This window comes from Leptonotus elevatus, chromosome 10 (genome assembly GCF_054856555.1).
Source record: "Leptonotus elevatus isolate MCC_2025b chromosome 10, RoL_Lele_1.0, whole genome shotgun sequence".
NCBI lineage: Eukaryota > Metazoa > Chordata > Actinopteri > Syngnathiformes > Syngnathidae > Leptonotus > Leptonotus elevatus.
In genome coordinates, this window is record NC_141248.1 from 25,433,567 (window position 1) to 25,447,411 (window position 13,845).

Sequence of the window (13,845 nt, forward strand, 5' to 3'; positions counted from 1 at the left end):
GCGGGTGGGCGCGGCCCTCCGTCTTCTCCCGGGGGCCCGCCCGCCCGCCGGAAGGAGGCCGTTTGCTGCTATGCTAACGTTAGCATTCCGACGGCAGGTGATGGGTTGAGACATGCACAAGGTTGGAATATTTCAGGCGCAAGCATCTCGTTTACTTCTGTGTGGGAAAATAGAAATCAAGGATTCCTTCTTCAAATCCCATTTATGCAAGTCAGGTAGTTCGCCTTTCATTCAACATCGTTCTTCGTAGTTATTATTCATCGAAAAGCTCGTCATTGTTAAGTGAAGACGAAAGTGTCCAAATTGGTTAGCACATCATGCTAATGCTAACTTGAGGTCTGGTGAAGGAAGCTCAATGCCAGTGTGTGATGGTGGCTAATATGCTAATATGACTTTTTTGCTACACAATTGATTCCATGACGACTGACGTGTCTCATAAACGCTAATGTCAGTGTGGGATGGGCCTAATATCTGGACTCGAGGTGTGCGCGTCGTTAGCCGCATGACGGTGGTCAAATTGAGGAGGTCCAAACTCAAAGTGTCCCCCCCGGAGGTTCTGATGAAGCGACAGGAATCATGTCCAAAATCTGAAAACGATTCGTTAAATACAAACAGGCCAAATTGAAGGGCACAAAATGCTGATGCTAACAGCAGGTCTCGTAATGAAGCTAATGTCGGTCTGGGGCTTGTCTAATATCTGGAGACGGCGATGAAGACGAGGATGTCCGAACCGAAGTGTGTGCCGGGGTTGTGACGAAGATACGAAAGGCGTGCAGACGTCGGAGGGTTTGATTGACTTTATTGAATTTCCTCAAGGAATCTTAGCTGCTGTTGTCAGTAGAAACACTTTGGAGAGAGAAAATCTCAGCCTGCGAGACTTTCTCCTGTTTAAACATGCCCGTCTTCTTTTAGCAACGTCGCCGTGGAAACCATGCGTCGACGAGCGTCGCCATGGAAACCGGGCGGTCGCCAACGAGCGAAGTCGTGGAGCGCAACAACTAAAGCAAGTAAGCGTGCAGTAGAAAGCGCAGAGAACATTTATTTCCAAACTTTATTTTCGGACTTTTGACACTTTAGTCTCATTGATGTCCAATGGAAGCCCTTCAAAATAATTGTATATTGAAATATTTATATATAAAAACATGTACATCAGAAGTCTTTAGTTTGATGTTAGTTTGTGCACGTTTCTCTTTTGGAATTTGTTTAATAGTGGTATAGGCAGAAAAGGTTGTTACTTGAAACTCAAAATGAAAAAGCAATTAGCACCAAAAGTCAATTTGTTTTCTTGTTTCTGTTTTCAACTTAGCGACGAGCTCCTCCTTCGTCCCCACAGAAGCCGGCGCTTAGATGAGGAGTTCCTTGTCCACGTCCTCTGCAAAGACACAAAACGGTTAGCAGCACGCGACCAAATGAGCGCATGGGAAAGAATTGGTGGCGAACTTTGAAAGCCGGATTGAATTCCAATTCAAACAGCAGCTGTTGCTGTTGCGTCATCCGACGGATCCGACGGATCCGACGGATCCGACGGATGTCGCAAAAACAAACAAAAAAGTATTTCCGCCGCCTGTGTTAATGCTATCAACCAACTTTATTTATACAAATTGCAAACAACAATTTAACATGTTTGATCGTCTTTGAGTCCGGAAAACAACGATCCACATTTTGGGCCGATTTTCTGGCAGATGTTACCGACCAAACCCGTAAATGAGTCCTAATCAATTTGTTTGTCCATTTTCTGCACCGTCAATTTGAAATGATGTCGTGTTTTGAATTGAGGCACGGAAATCAAAAATGGGTGCTGTTTTTAAATCCAATTCTGTTGATTAATTGAGCAAATCGTTGACAGATCAATCAATTATTAAAGTCATTATTAGTCGGCGCCCTGAAGAACTCACCAAAAAAAAAAAAAAAATCCAACCTTTTTTTTTGGTGCCAAGGAAGCAATTTCAAGTGAATTGAGTGCTTCGATGCCGCAAAAGCAGTTCCTCGCCTGCTTCGTGAGCGCAATTCAAGATCCGATCACATGGTTGCAAATCCGGGCCCGTCACGTCATTTTCAGTGGACAATTATCTTTCAAGTTCATCAACATTTCCAAAAAACTTTTGTGTTTTGTGATGACAATATGACGTCACCAACGATTCCGCTTTACTTCCGGTTATATTTTCACTTTTGGTACGAGTCATGACGCCACTTCCTGTCCATCGTTCTAATTCTAGTTCTAATGCTAAGTGGCTTGGGTTCCAAGAAGAGGTGCTGGGGACCCCCCTAATGATTTGTATGCGCCTTTGGCCCGTTGCCAGGCTCGCATGTGCGGATCGCGCGGCAACACGGCAGCTACGTTTGCAACCTGCAAAACGGTGCGCCGTCGGTGGGCGCGGGCGCGGGTGCGGGCTACTCACCCTCCTTGATGCCGAAGCAGGCGGCCCACTCCTCCAGGGCGATGTACTTGTCGGCGTCGGCGTCGCACTCCTCGAAGAAGCGCGTGGTGCAGTGCTCCATGGGGATGAGGGGGGCGCGGAGGGGCGACAGCTCGCCGTGCGTCAAGTAGCTGCCAATCAAACAACGCTTACGATTAATCGGCAAATAACCGATGTGTTACTTTAATTGGCAACGAGTTTGACCACGGATACGTCGTTTAGAGAACATTTCAGTCATCCTTCATAAAAGCAGATGGATTACGAGTACTTTTGACACATAATCTTCAAAAACAATGACCAATCATTTTCAAGATGGACCTTTCGATCCCGATATAGCGTTTTTCCTTAAAACTGCTTACAATTAATGGTCATTTTCCATGATCTTTTTGCCGTTAATTCCTAAAATGTATATTTTGCATGGAACACACAAGAAAACAAATGTTAATAAATAAATAAATGCCGCTAATTAATCCTTTAGCCAGAAAAAGTCCCAATGAAATTCTGTGCTTTTCATCTGAATGCGCGCGTGTGCCTCGAGTTCCGGATTGTGAAGCAGCCAGGAGACGCCGTCAAGGCGTCGGCCCGCTATCGATACCTCGCCCATCCCTAAATGCAGTATTAAGGAGACGCGAGTGGGGTTCGACACCATCAATTCACTTGTTCGGGGATTTTCTTTTCCCCAAATACTTAGAAAATGGAATTGCAGATTTTCGAGGAGGGACGCGATCAGCATTTTCTGTGGGAAATGCCGATTGTCGGTTTATCATTGCTTGTTGAAGAATTTTTGATTGTTGCTGCCGGCACGGCGGCCAGGTGCCGGCAGGCCCGCGCCGCCGTGTTTTGACCCGTGCCAGCACGTGCATGTACGCTTTCCCCACAAAATGGAGATCATCTTGTAAACGGAGGCAAATGTTTTTTGCGAGGATCCCCAAATTGGGTTCCAGGATAAACCTGCGACCACCGCGGGGGGTCCGCGAACGGGCGTCGGCCCGGGAGCGCGTTGGCACACGTACCCGTCGGCGGGGTGCTGGTCCAGCTGTTTGAACTGCCAGTGCACGGGGAAGATGTACATGTTGTAGTTCTTGAGGAAGTCGTGAGCCAGCAGGTCCAAGGTGTGCTCTCCCGCCTTCAGCCTCTTCTCGTTCTCGTAGATCTTCTTCACCTGCCGCGCCCAAAGTCAGCGGGTCAGCACACAACAACAAAGGTGGCCTTTTGTTGACGCGACGCGGCGGAAGACGTCACGGACGAGCCTCGACGGTTTCCGTGATCAAATTCGTCGGCAACTATATTCGGTGCATCATTCGGAGAACTTGTCGGTTCCGCCGCAACAACAAATGTTCTCCCGATGCCGCAGCCCTCAGAATTTCTGCTGCGCGCGGACGTTAGCTCTAGAAAACGGCAGGTTCTCGGCCAGCCGGCGTTTTCCTGGCTTCGGAACAGAAGCGCCGCAGTCGCAAACGTGTGCAAAGTTGAAGGTTGAGTGTGAAGTTTAACGGCTGACGCTCAATTTCCCGCCGCAGCGACGGCGCGAAAGGGGCGAGACTCACCCTGAGCTTCTGCTTCTCGGTCAGCAGGTCGTTGTCCTCGTCGCGCTCGTACAGGGTCACCAGGACGTTCTTCAGCCAGTCCCGCATACGCAGAGGAAACTGCCGCAGCTCGTTGTCCACGCAGGGTTCGATGTCTGCGTGAGCACAAAACGCCGTCAAGCTGCCTGCCGGCAATCGCGCCCACTTTCGCATGACAAACTCAACCGGAGCTCATCCCGCTCGGGTGCTGTCTTTCCGCTCACATTTGGAAGTCCGAGGCCGGTTGAAAAACGCTCGACGTGACAACTGAGCTCATCTGAAAATCGAGCTGCGTCTTCTGAAGGCAAACGTGTGAAGACATTCCTGCTTTTATGCTCAACACGCAAGAATTTGTTTTTTTGATGTCTTGGAAACGGCAAAATGGTGGTCACATTTTAAGGCCATAAAAGTTGCACCTACAACGATTGCAACTCGGCTGCCGTTTGTCCAACCGATGACGCAAACTGGCTTTTTCTTCCGCAAATTCCCAAACTGGGAATGTCCTGCGGTGGCGCCGCCGTCCGCCGCTTGACGTTTTGCTGTTTGCGCGACCGGAGAGGAGAAAGCGAGCCTCGTCTGCGAAGCACACGTTTAAAAGCAAGCACGGCAACGGTGACGTCCCGATTGCCGCGCGCGAGCTTCCGGCCGGGAATGTGATTGACGTCCCCGATCCGAATCCCACAAAGTAATTTGCGAGGAATGTCGAGCTCCTGGCGGTGCCTCCAAATCGACTTGTTAGGACGGCGAGCGACGGAGTCTGTCGACATTCCCGCCCTCGCTGACTCTCAAAGCTCATCCAGTTTGGACCACTTCAGGTTCTGAGCACTTCCTTTGGCGCTGAACTTATCCAACGTCTGTAAATCGGACTTTTGTCTGGGTAACGATTGAAATGGTCTGCGCAGGTCGAAATGATCTGGTCTGAAAAAAATCCTTTTGGGTCGCCCAACATCGTCGGCCAACTGTTTCAGACACCGTCTTCGGATCGGAACTCATTTGGGCCAAAGCTCAAGTAGGAGTTTGTCAAAGGACAAGCCCGGCGATCGGCGGACTGTTGCTGCTTTAGACAAAAATGCCTGACTTTGTAATCAGTTTTGTGCTCGGGTCCTCACAATTTCATGTTGATCTGTCAAACAGGCGCCGGGTGCACATTTTTTTCTTCCCAGGAAGTGCGACCGAGTGAGTTTTGGAAGAACTTGTGAACCATATAAAAAAAAAAAAGAAGAAAGAAGCAAAGCACCGTCCAGTTCTTGGATTGTGCTGACGAGAACAGCTTTTGATGCTAACATTGCCGTGTTAGCAAGTTAGCATCTTATTCACTAGACAAGCGTCAACATGCCGTCGTCCTGTTCTCCACTTGAACCCCGCACTCCCGCACGCCAGCCACGCCCAGTTTGAGCGCGTGCACAAACACGCTCGGGCACATCTCAGCGAGAGCGGCGCGCTGCAGCGGCAGCTGCTGATGAAGATGAAGATGAAGATGCTTGGAATTATTTTCACGCTTGGCAGTACGCCGCTACCTTGACTTACAAGCCAAAGTTTTTTTTTATTATTGTTATTTCAAGGCAATTGAAATGGGCAACAATTATATGTGGATATTTTTCTCCATGCAAATGTTTTCCTTTCTGGGAAAAGCATGAGCTCAATATTTGCTGGGGAAGGTTTTACCTTTGCAGGGTCCGATGTAGTCCAGGTGCAGCTTGTGACCCTTCTTGGTTCCCTCCAAGGCGCACTTGGCGGCAAAGAAGTGGCAGGACGTGTCGTAGGTCTTGTTGTCGGTGCCGCAAACCTGAACACGTCAACGCAACAGTGAGATGCAATGATTTGTGTCTCGTCAATCGTTGCCCGTTTGGTTGTGTCTCTTGCGGAGTTCAACACGGAGACTTTTACGCTTCGCTCGGCCCGGGAACCTTCGGGGCGCCGTCTGCGGCTCTCAACATATTTCATTTACGACCGTTGACTTCCGGGAAGTCTGAAGAAATGCTTTGTTTATGGAGAAGTCTGCGGAATGGTCGGCGCTGAGAACTGACGTGCTCAAACTGTCCCTCGGCGGCGGCGCACGTGGACGCGTCCTGGCACACGCACACGGGGGTGTTGTCCTCGTCCACCTCGCACACTTTGCCCTTCTTGCACTGGTGCTGCAGGCACGCGTCTGGACAAAAACACACGGCCATGAAAAGTGGCATCATTTGCGGTCTCGAACATGCTTTTCAAGTCACGCGCTTCCTCCAAAAAGTCCAAACAAACAAAAGCCCGTTGAAGACCCACGAAGAGACGAGAAGAATTACCCAAATATAAGATGGGGAAAAATACACAAACATCTGCAAACAAGTTGAAGCGGACGACTTCGTCGAGCTTCGCGATTGCGCCGTCGGGACGCAAAGCCGTCAAAACGGAGGGACTTTGTTCATGTTTTATTTATTTTTGTCAGGAAATATTTATAGTTGGCATTTCGATTTTTGGGAGCGATGCCATTGGCGTGTGTGTGTTGTGTTTGTGTTTCTTGTTACCGCAGTCCACCATTTCCTGCGTCGGGTCCTCCGAAGGGCAAATTCATGACGCCACTCCCGGCGCGACTCGACAGCACGCACGGACTTAAGCCTGATTTACACGCGAATGGACGCTCTGTCGATGTGCGAGCGACAACCGACAGGCAGCGTTGCCGATCCCGGTCCATTTATTTGTAAGTGTGCCGACAAATTCGCCCTTGGGAGGACCCGACCTTGTGAAGTTGGACACAAGCACAGTGTGTACTTTACGAGTGTTGTCCTGGTTCTACACGATTCTGGTCCTGAACGTGTCATTTTGCTTGTGGTTCTTGAATCTGGAGTCCGGACGAGCGCGTCGCCAGCGAGCCCTTGCGCTGGCGCTGGCGCTTGCGCTCACTCACTCTCCGCAACGTCGTCGTCTTCCAGCTCGATGGCCTCGTCAAAGTCGCCGACCTCCACCTGCACCGGGTTGGCGCCGACCTCCGCCTCCTGCAAGAAGGAGAGCAACGTGTTTGTTTCAAAGCTTTCAGAAGCAGCGAGCGGAGCGCGTCGCTCGCTCGGCCAAGCTTTGATTTGCGACCTCCGAGGCGTTGAGGCGGGACTGGCCGCCTTCCAGAAGGTTCCGCCCTGAAAGAATGTGCCCGCGAGCGGGACCCAAACGGCAAGGCCGGCGCTAACGAGCAGCTGCGTCTGCATGCGGCGAGGCCAAGATGACGTCGGCGCTTCCTGAGAGGACGCGTGAGGCGGATCTTTCCAGATGTGGTGTTTGTAACGTTCACACGCTCAAGTCGCCTTTTTTTTTCTCTAAAAACAACAAATGGCTCCCAGAACATTCTGTCTTGGCGCTTGATTTCCTGCTGAACGACTTCCAAGCTTCTCTTTATTCACATGAAGGCCTCCAGACGGAAATTTGGGATTTGAAACGTGACGATGCGGAACGATGGCCAACAAGGCGACATCATCACGAGCAGCTGCAGAATCCAAAGTCCAGCTCGTCTCTTTCCTCTTTTCAACATCAACGTCCAGAATGTTCGGCAAACATTTTAGGGCAACTGGACTCTTCTTGGCCGCTGAAGACGTTTCACCTTTCGTCCAAAAGATTTCCTTCCGTAACGTCGAATTCTTCGTTGTCGTTCCTCGTGAACCTCAATTGATCGTTTTTGAATGACCGTGACCGGGATGACATCCACAACGTTCTTGTCCACGGTCTTTTCTGGGTTCCGTCAGATTCTCGATGCTTCCGTGTCATCTCCACGTTGTTCCATAAATGCTGCTTCCTGGTCGCCATCTTCTCGAATGCCATTTTGGACTCACCTGAGGTGGAACCTGCGACAGTCTCTTTGCTGGACATCTATTGACGCATCAGATGGTTTTTCTTTCCTTAAATCATTTCAAAAAGGTGGACTTTAGGATTCGGCTTCTTCATTGGGCATTTAGGAGAGACTTTTTCCGAGATACGCTTTATTTTGTCTCAAAGAATTCGGGACTAACCGCACAATCGTGTGCTGCATAGCAGAATAAAAATGGGAGCGAAGGGAAAAAAGTACAAGTGGGATGAATCCATGAAGTCTTGCTATCCTAAAACCTCAAATCTGGGTTCTGGGTTCTGGGTTCTGGGTTCTGGTTTCTGGATCAGATTGATCCTATCCCAAAATTGTTTGGAAGATCGATTTGATCCGGATTAGAAAGAAAGGGGATTAGAAAAAGGTATCAATCTGATCCGGATGACTTTTTTGAAGTAGAAATCCCTTCCATGCTTCCACGCGGTCTTCGCGTTGTTCCATGAATTCAGATTTCTCCTCTTCATCTTCTTCAAAGACCTTTGGACTCAACTGAGAGGTTCCCGGGAGGTGACATGGAATGGGCGACCTTCTGGTGTGTGCGCGTCTGCCGCGCTCGCTCACCTTCTGCCTTCGTACCGCGCGGGCCAAAAACAGGCGGGAACATTTTGAGGCTCGCTTGAGATCCAAGCTGACAAACTGCAAACATTTCTGGCGAAGGACCGTTTGCGACTCACTTCAACAAGCGAATCCTCCGCTGCGGGCTCGTCCACAACCAACTCCTCGTCCGGCACCAGCTCCTCGTCCATCGGCGGTTCGTCCACCGCCACCAGCTCCTCGTCCATCGGCGGTTCCTCCACCGCCACCAGCTCCTCGTCCATCGGCGGTTCCTCCACCGCCACCAGCTCCTCGTCCATCGGCTGCTCCTCAGTCTGACAAACAGGAGGAAAAAACCGCCACTTGAACAAAGCACTCAAGGAACACGACGACAAAGAACTCAACCGGAATTATGGACTCGGAGCGACTGATGATTTCGAGATCTCCGAAGAGAACTTTTGAGGTTCTTCTGAGAAAGCTGAGGACCTTCCAGTGATTGTTTGTCAGACGCAGCGAGGACTTACAGGAGCGGCCATGGCGGGTCCGGCCAGGAAAACCAGGAAGATGATCCACGCCTTCATCTTCAGTGTCTGCGGACACAAAAGCAAAACAAGGAGACTTTTCATTTGGATTTCAACACGCATGCTTTTAAACCAACGGTGAGAATCCGCAGGATCCCTCAGACGGTTCCCTGCAGAACGCCTGCATGTCTTCATTTTCTTTCTTATCTACGAACACGGACTGCAGATGGAAACGAGCTGCAAAGCCACGATCCCACACGGAGCATTCCTTCTCTGGTTTTGGGAACATTTCCCCCGACAAATAAACACTCGCCCCAACGTTCGGACGACATGTGCCCTTTGCAAGCATTGCGAAGGTCCCCTGAGGACGTACGAGGTGTTTCGGAACCTTTGCGCCGCTTTTTGCTTGATTGCCGCTTTGCTTTCCAGATGCTGAACAAGCGAGCGTTGTCTCGTCCGGCCTCACTGCTGAGGAATTCCGTCTGCCCGTCAAATGACGAATTCCATAAAAGCGCTTTTGTTTGGCTTGACCCGCTCGGCGTCTCCTCTTTCGTGCAGACATCAGGAACGCGCCAGGAACGCTGGCAGGCTGCCAAGTGCCGGCATCAAAGCACGAAAAGAAAATAATCTCATGCTGCTCTTCCGGACTACTTTCGACATCCGGAATGTTCTTCTCCTCGATCCGCCGGATGATCTGATCATCTTTTCGGAGTTCCTGCCTCAGCACGTTGAAAGCGTTGGCGATCTCTGTGAGATTTGTTCTGCGTCATGAAAGAGCTGCTCGACGACAGAACGCAAAAAAAAACATTCACGTTTGAGCTGAAGTGGACCACAAGACGCGAACGATGTTCTCTCCGGAGACTTTGATTATTCCACGATGTAGCGAGTCGCCGTTGCAGTGGAGCAGCGAGCTTCTCGCGAGCTTCTCGCGAGCTTCAAGACAGCGTCCGCTTCCTACTTTGAATGGAAATACACAAAACAAGGAATGTTTCGATTTTCCCCAAATTTTGCCGCGCCTGCTTCGTACAACCGGAATGACTTGGATTTGATGTCGTTGTCTTCATTTAGCTTAAGAAGTTTCCAATTTTCCCACAAAAGGAACTTCTGTGTTCTCACGCGACAAAAGCACGCAACTGTCCAAAATGTACCCGAACGAGGAGGAGGACGATGATGATGATGATGATGATGATGATGATGATGATGATGATGATGCTCAGCCAGCGTGTTTGTTTGTTGATGGAAAGTTCCAGAACGGAAACTTTGCGCACAAGGCAGCATCTCTTCTAAAAATAGCCAGAAGGCAACATTGAGAAGAAGAAGAAAAAGAAGGGAGGAAAAAAAGATCTCCTCCGAGTGTTTGACTTGGAGGAACATCACCATCCTCATTGGGCGAGGAGGAAGAGGAGGAAGAGGAGGAAGAGGAGGAGGTGACGCAAGTAGCAAACAAAGTGTTTTCTTTGGAACGTGCCGTCGCTCTTATAAAGTCGCTCTTTGCTACACGAACCTGTTTGATTTGCTGGCGGACTTTGCCGAATTCAGCTTGCCAGGAAAACTAGCTGACGCGCGCACTGCACGCGCGCACACGCACACGCAGTGCTGTACTTTCAAGGCGAGATTGGCGCAAATACGGTCTTCCCCTCGCCATAAACATCCCGACACGTGAACGCATCAAGCGGGAAGTTGTCCGACGACCAATTCCGTTTCAAGTGGAGGCTAAAACAGCGAGACCATAAAAATGTTTTTTTTAACACACTTTAAAGCACAGCAGTCCAAACATCTTCTTCAACTTCAATTTGAACAGTCAAGAAATACGTATTGTCGACTTCTTTGATATGCTGCGACGCAACTTTCACCAAATGGTGATAAAGCAAATATTTATGATGGGCGACAGCAGACAATTTCAATTCAATACTGTCGTTTTTTTGGGTCCGTTTTTTAATGATACCGATTGCTGAAAACGGACGTGACTGAAGCTGTGCCAAGTACTTGAAAAGTAGTGTTGCTATCGCTAATGCTAAAGCAGGCTAGCAGTTGCCCGTCATTGCATTCCGGCTACGTCGAGCACGTCCACAATGTGGCTAACGCTGACATTTGATGGTTAGCTAGCGTGTGAAAGTGGTGAAATTAGTTACTAGCTTAACTTTCATGCTCCTGAAAGAACATTGGAGACCTTCCAAGTCGTGCTGTCTTTTTTTCAGCTGTGAAGACAAAAGCTCCATAGTTGAGAAAGAAAGAAAGACGAGGAAAAGGTAAGATGAGCTCAGCGACGTGGAAAAGTAACCTGAGATCACTTTTTCATCCTCTCTTTTCCTTTCTTCTTCTTTTCCGTGACGTTCCACCAAGATTCTCGTCCATCTGCAACTTTAATCTCAACGGCCATTTTTATCCCGCTCGTTGTGAACATCTATACTGTATGCGATGCCAGTGGCTGGCGACCAGTCAGGGTTTGTCCTTTCTCTTGGCCCAAAATCATCTTAAAAGATAACAAAAATAAAATTGTTTTCTTTTTTCAGATTTTCATGCTCGCTTCTCTTCTTACTTACAGAAAAAGCTTTTATTATTGTCATTAGCATAATTAGCAGAATGCTAGCAAGGTGCGTGCATATGTGCGTGCGTGCGTGGATGAGGCTTGTCTAACTCTAACCCGGCCTGAAAATATGCACCTGCTGACAGCTTGCATCGCTCCAATGGCACTCAAACTTCCTGTCGGCAGTGTTTGTGGAAATGCAACCCCCACCTGGAAGCACACCTGCAACCCCCACCGCACCAAAGAAATGTGGAAGCGCCTGAAACTCACACCTGGACAAGAAATGCCGATTCCAAAACGCATTGACACATTTATGTGTATCAAACTTTATAGTGTTCTTCCTTAGTGTGCAACGTGTTCAGTTAATCGTTGAAACGAGCCGAGCTTTCATGAACGCACTGTTTGACTCGATTTGAAATCTTTGGGATCTTCTGTTGCCGCTCACAATTGCTGACAGATTTCGATTTTGGCCGATTCGGCAGTCCGGTCCTGCCAACGTGACAATTTGGCGGCAGAATTTACGATTGTTCTGACCACGTCTAAAGCCTGGCGCAAAGTAAAACACAATTTGATTGTTATCATTTTGTGCAGCCGCTCGTGTTGTTTGTCGCCACATTTCTCGAGCAGCGACGATCGAGTGCAAATTGCTGCGACTGCACATCGTCCTTTTTGGCAAAGGGTTCGTGTCATATTTCGAGGGCGTAAGAGGAGCCAGCGCGACTTCAAACATTCCTGCCCACCGTGGCGCAGCCGGCCCACCGTGGCGCAGCCGGCGGGCGGTGCTGGTCCTGTTCTGGATTGACGTCGTTGATGAAAATGAGCTCTTTGTGTGTTTTGTGGGAGAAGACGAAATCGTCAACCACTTGAATGGAAGTTTCTCTAAACAGAAGAAACGCTTCCGTTTGATTTGAGCCCTTTTTGTGGGAATCCATTTGGACGTCTTAGTGCAAATGTTGCTCATCTTTGAAGTGCCGCTGCGTGGGTCGGTAAGCAAATGAGCGGTTGCCATGACAACGCGCATTCCTTCCCATGGGAGCGAGCAGCGGCGGGCTGAGGTGTTGTCGCCTTTTCTGGCCTTTTCTTGGCATTCCAAGTCAAACGTGTGACTCAGGACCTTCCCCTCCCCCACACGCCCCCCCTCACCCCGTGCCCCCGCTGCCGATGTGGCAAACAATCTTCATTTCATTGCGACTCTTTTCTTTGTTGTTGCTCAGCTGCTTTACTTCAAATACTCAAAGATGTTTTTGTTTTGCTTTTTCACATGACGCGTTGTTGACAAGACAAAACAAAACGTGAAAATCTACAATCATGTCACTTTGGTGTTTTGTGTGCTGAAGCATTAGCAAGGCAGCTGCCAAACAACAACAACAACAAAAACAACAAACAAATGCATGAGAAGGACTGAAACGAAGTCTTACCTTTTGGGAGCAGAGAAGCAGCAGACAAGTCAGCGCAAAAGAAGAAGAACTTTGAAGACTTCTGAACGCTTCCCACTGTGGCAGGATAAGGACGACGCCCCCCCCCCCCCCCCCCCCGTTTTTACCCCGCCCGGTGGGAGAGGCCAAACTGTGACCACAAATGGAGCCGCTCTTGTTGACATTGCAGACCAAAGTGCTGCTAAAAGAACGTCAAAATAACTCGCGTTGAGTCCATGTTTATGTCAGCCGGATGAAAAAGTCGTTTTTTTGCAGGGACATAAGGACAAACAACGGACTGGTCGCTGGCTCGCGTCAGGTCAGGGCTCGTACAGTAAAGACACAAAAAGGACTCATTGGTGGCGGTGACACAGTTTGCGGAAAATTCGCAAATGTTTTTTTCCCCCTCAAAATATTGCAGACTAAATCCAAATAATGGATTTTTTTTTCAAAATATTGCAGACTAAATCCAAATAATGGATTTTTTTTTTCAAAATATTGCAGACTAAATCCAAATAATGGATTTTTTTTTCAAAATATTGCCCATTTATAAAACCACGGCTTGATCGTGTTCACTGCAAAAAGAAAAGTCGCAAATGTAATCATATCAACCACAGCGGTCTTGAAAATTGTATTTTTACACAAAAAAGTCATTGTGACTTTTTTCAAGCTGTAATAAAGAGAAATATTGTCTTAAAATACGCAAGTATTTTTTAGGCTTGGACAACTTTGCCTGCGCGTCAAGCAGGGAAGTAACAGGTCCCATTTTCATTGTCTTTGGAATGAGCCAGCCAGGGATTGAACCCACAACCTCCAAGTCTGAGGGTAGGCACTCCACTAGACCGCCGAGCTGGTGCTGGAAGGACCAAAATTGAGTTGAGTAAATATAACGAAACGAGCCACTCAACCACGTTATTGCACTTTTGTCTGATTGTTTTCCATTGATCTTGTTACTTGATTCTGCAAAATCTTGAAATAAGAACATTCAACTTGTGAAACCCGAGTCCAGGGCCTTTGATGTTGGTTCGTTGTCACAT

General features: G+C 48.7%; 1 protein-coding gene across 2 annotated transcripts; it reads right to left on the reverse strand.

The window, feature by feature from the left end:
* Positions 1-782: 782 nt before the first annotated feature.
* Positions 783-12,916, reverse strand: sparc (secreted protein, acidic, cysteine-rich (osteonectin)). Of its 2 annotated transcripts, XM_086086815.1 has the most exons (11): positions 12,812-12,916; positions 8,870-8,935; positions 8,612-8,680; positions 8,486-8,539; positions 6,870-6,957; positions 6,010-6,131; positions 5,648-5,768; positions 3,965-4,098; positions 3,431-3,579; positions 2,400-2,548; positions 783-1,372 (listed from the first exon to the last, which is right to left on the reverse strand). In XM_086086815.1, exons 2-11 carry the CDS (start codon positions 8,924-8,926, stop codon positions 1,344-1,346), a joined length of 972 nt encoding a protein of 323 aa, XP_085942941.1. In that variant the 5' UTR covers positions 8,927-8,935; positions 12,812-12,916; the 3' UTR covers positions 783-1,343. The 2 variants fall into 2 exon arrangements, with proteins under 2 accessions (XP_085942941.1, XP_085942942.1); XM_086086816.1 differs by having other exon boundaries at positions 8,486-8,680; positions 12,812-12,909.
* Between the last annotated feature and the right edge of the window lie 929 nt (positions 12,917-13,845).

What these genes read in the sequence shown, in the direction of transcription:
- sparc (XM_086086816.1), bottom strand. Translation starts at nt 8,926, where the DNA reads ATGAAGGCGTGGATCATCTTCCTGGTTTTCCTGGCCGGACCCGCCATG. An exon ending in CCGAGGGACAGTTTGAGCAC is followed by an intron (nt 5,769 to 6,009) that starts GTCAGTTCTCAG and finishes TGACGTGTTCAG; the next exon opens with GTTTGCGGCACCGACAACAA. An exon ending in CCGAGAAGCAGAAGCTCAGG is followed by an intron (nt 3,580 to 3,964) that starts GTGAGTCTCGCC and finishes TGGGCGCGGCAG; the next exon opens with GTGAAGAAGATCTACGAGAA.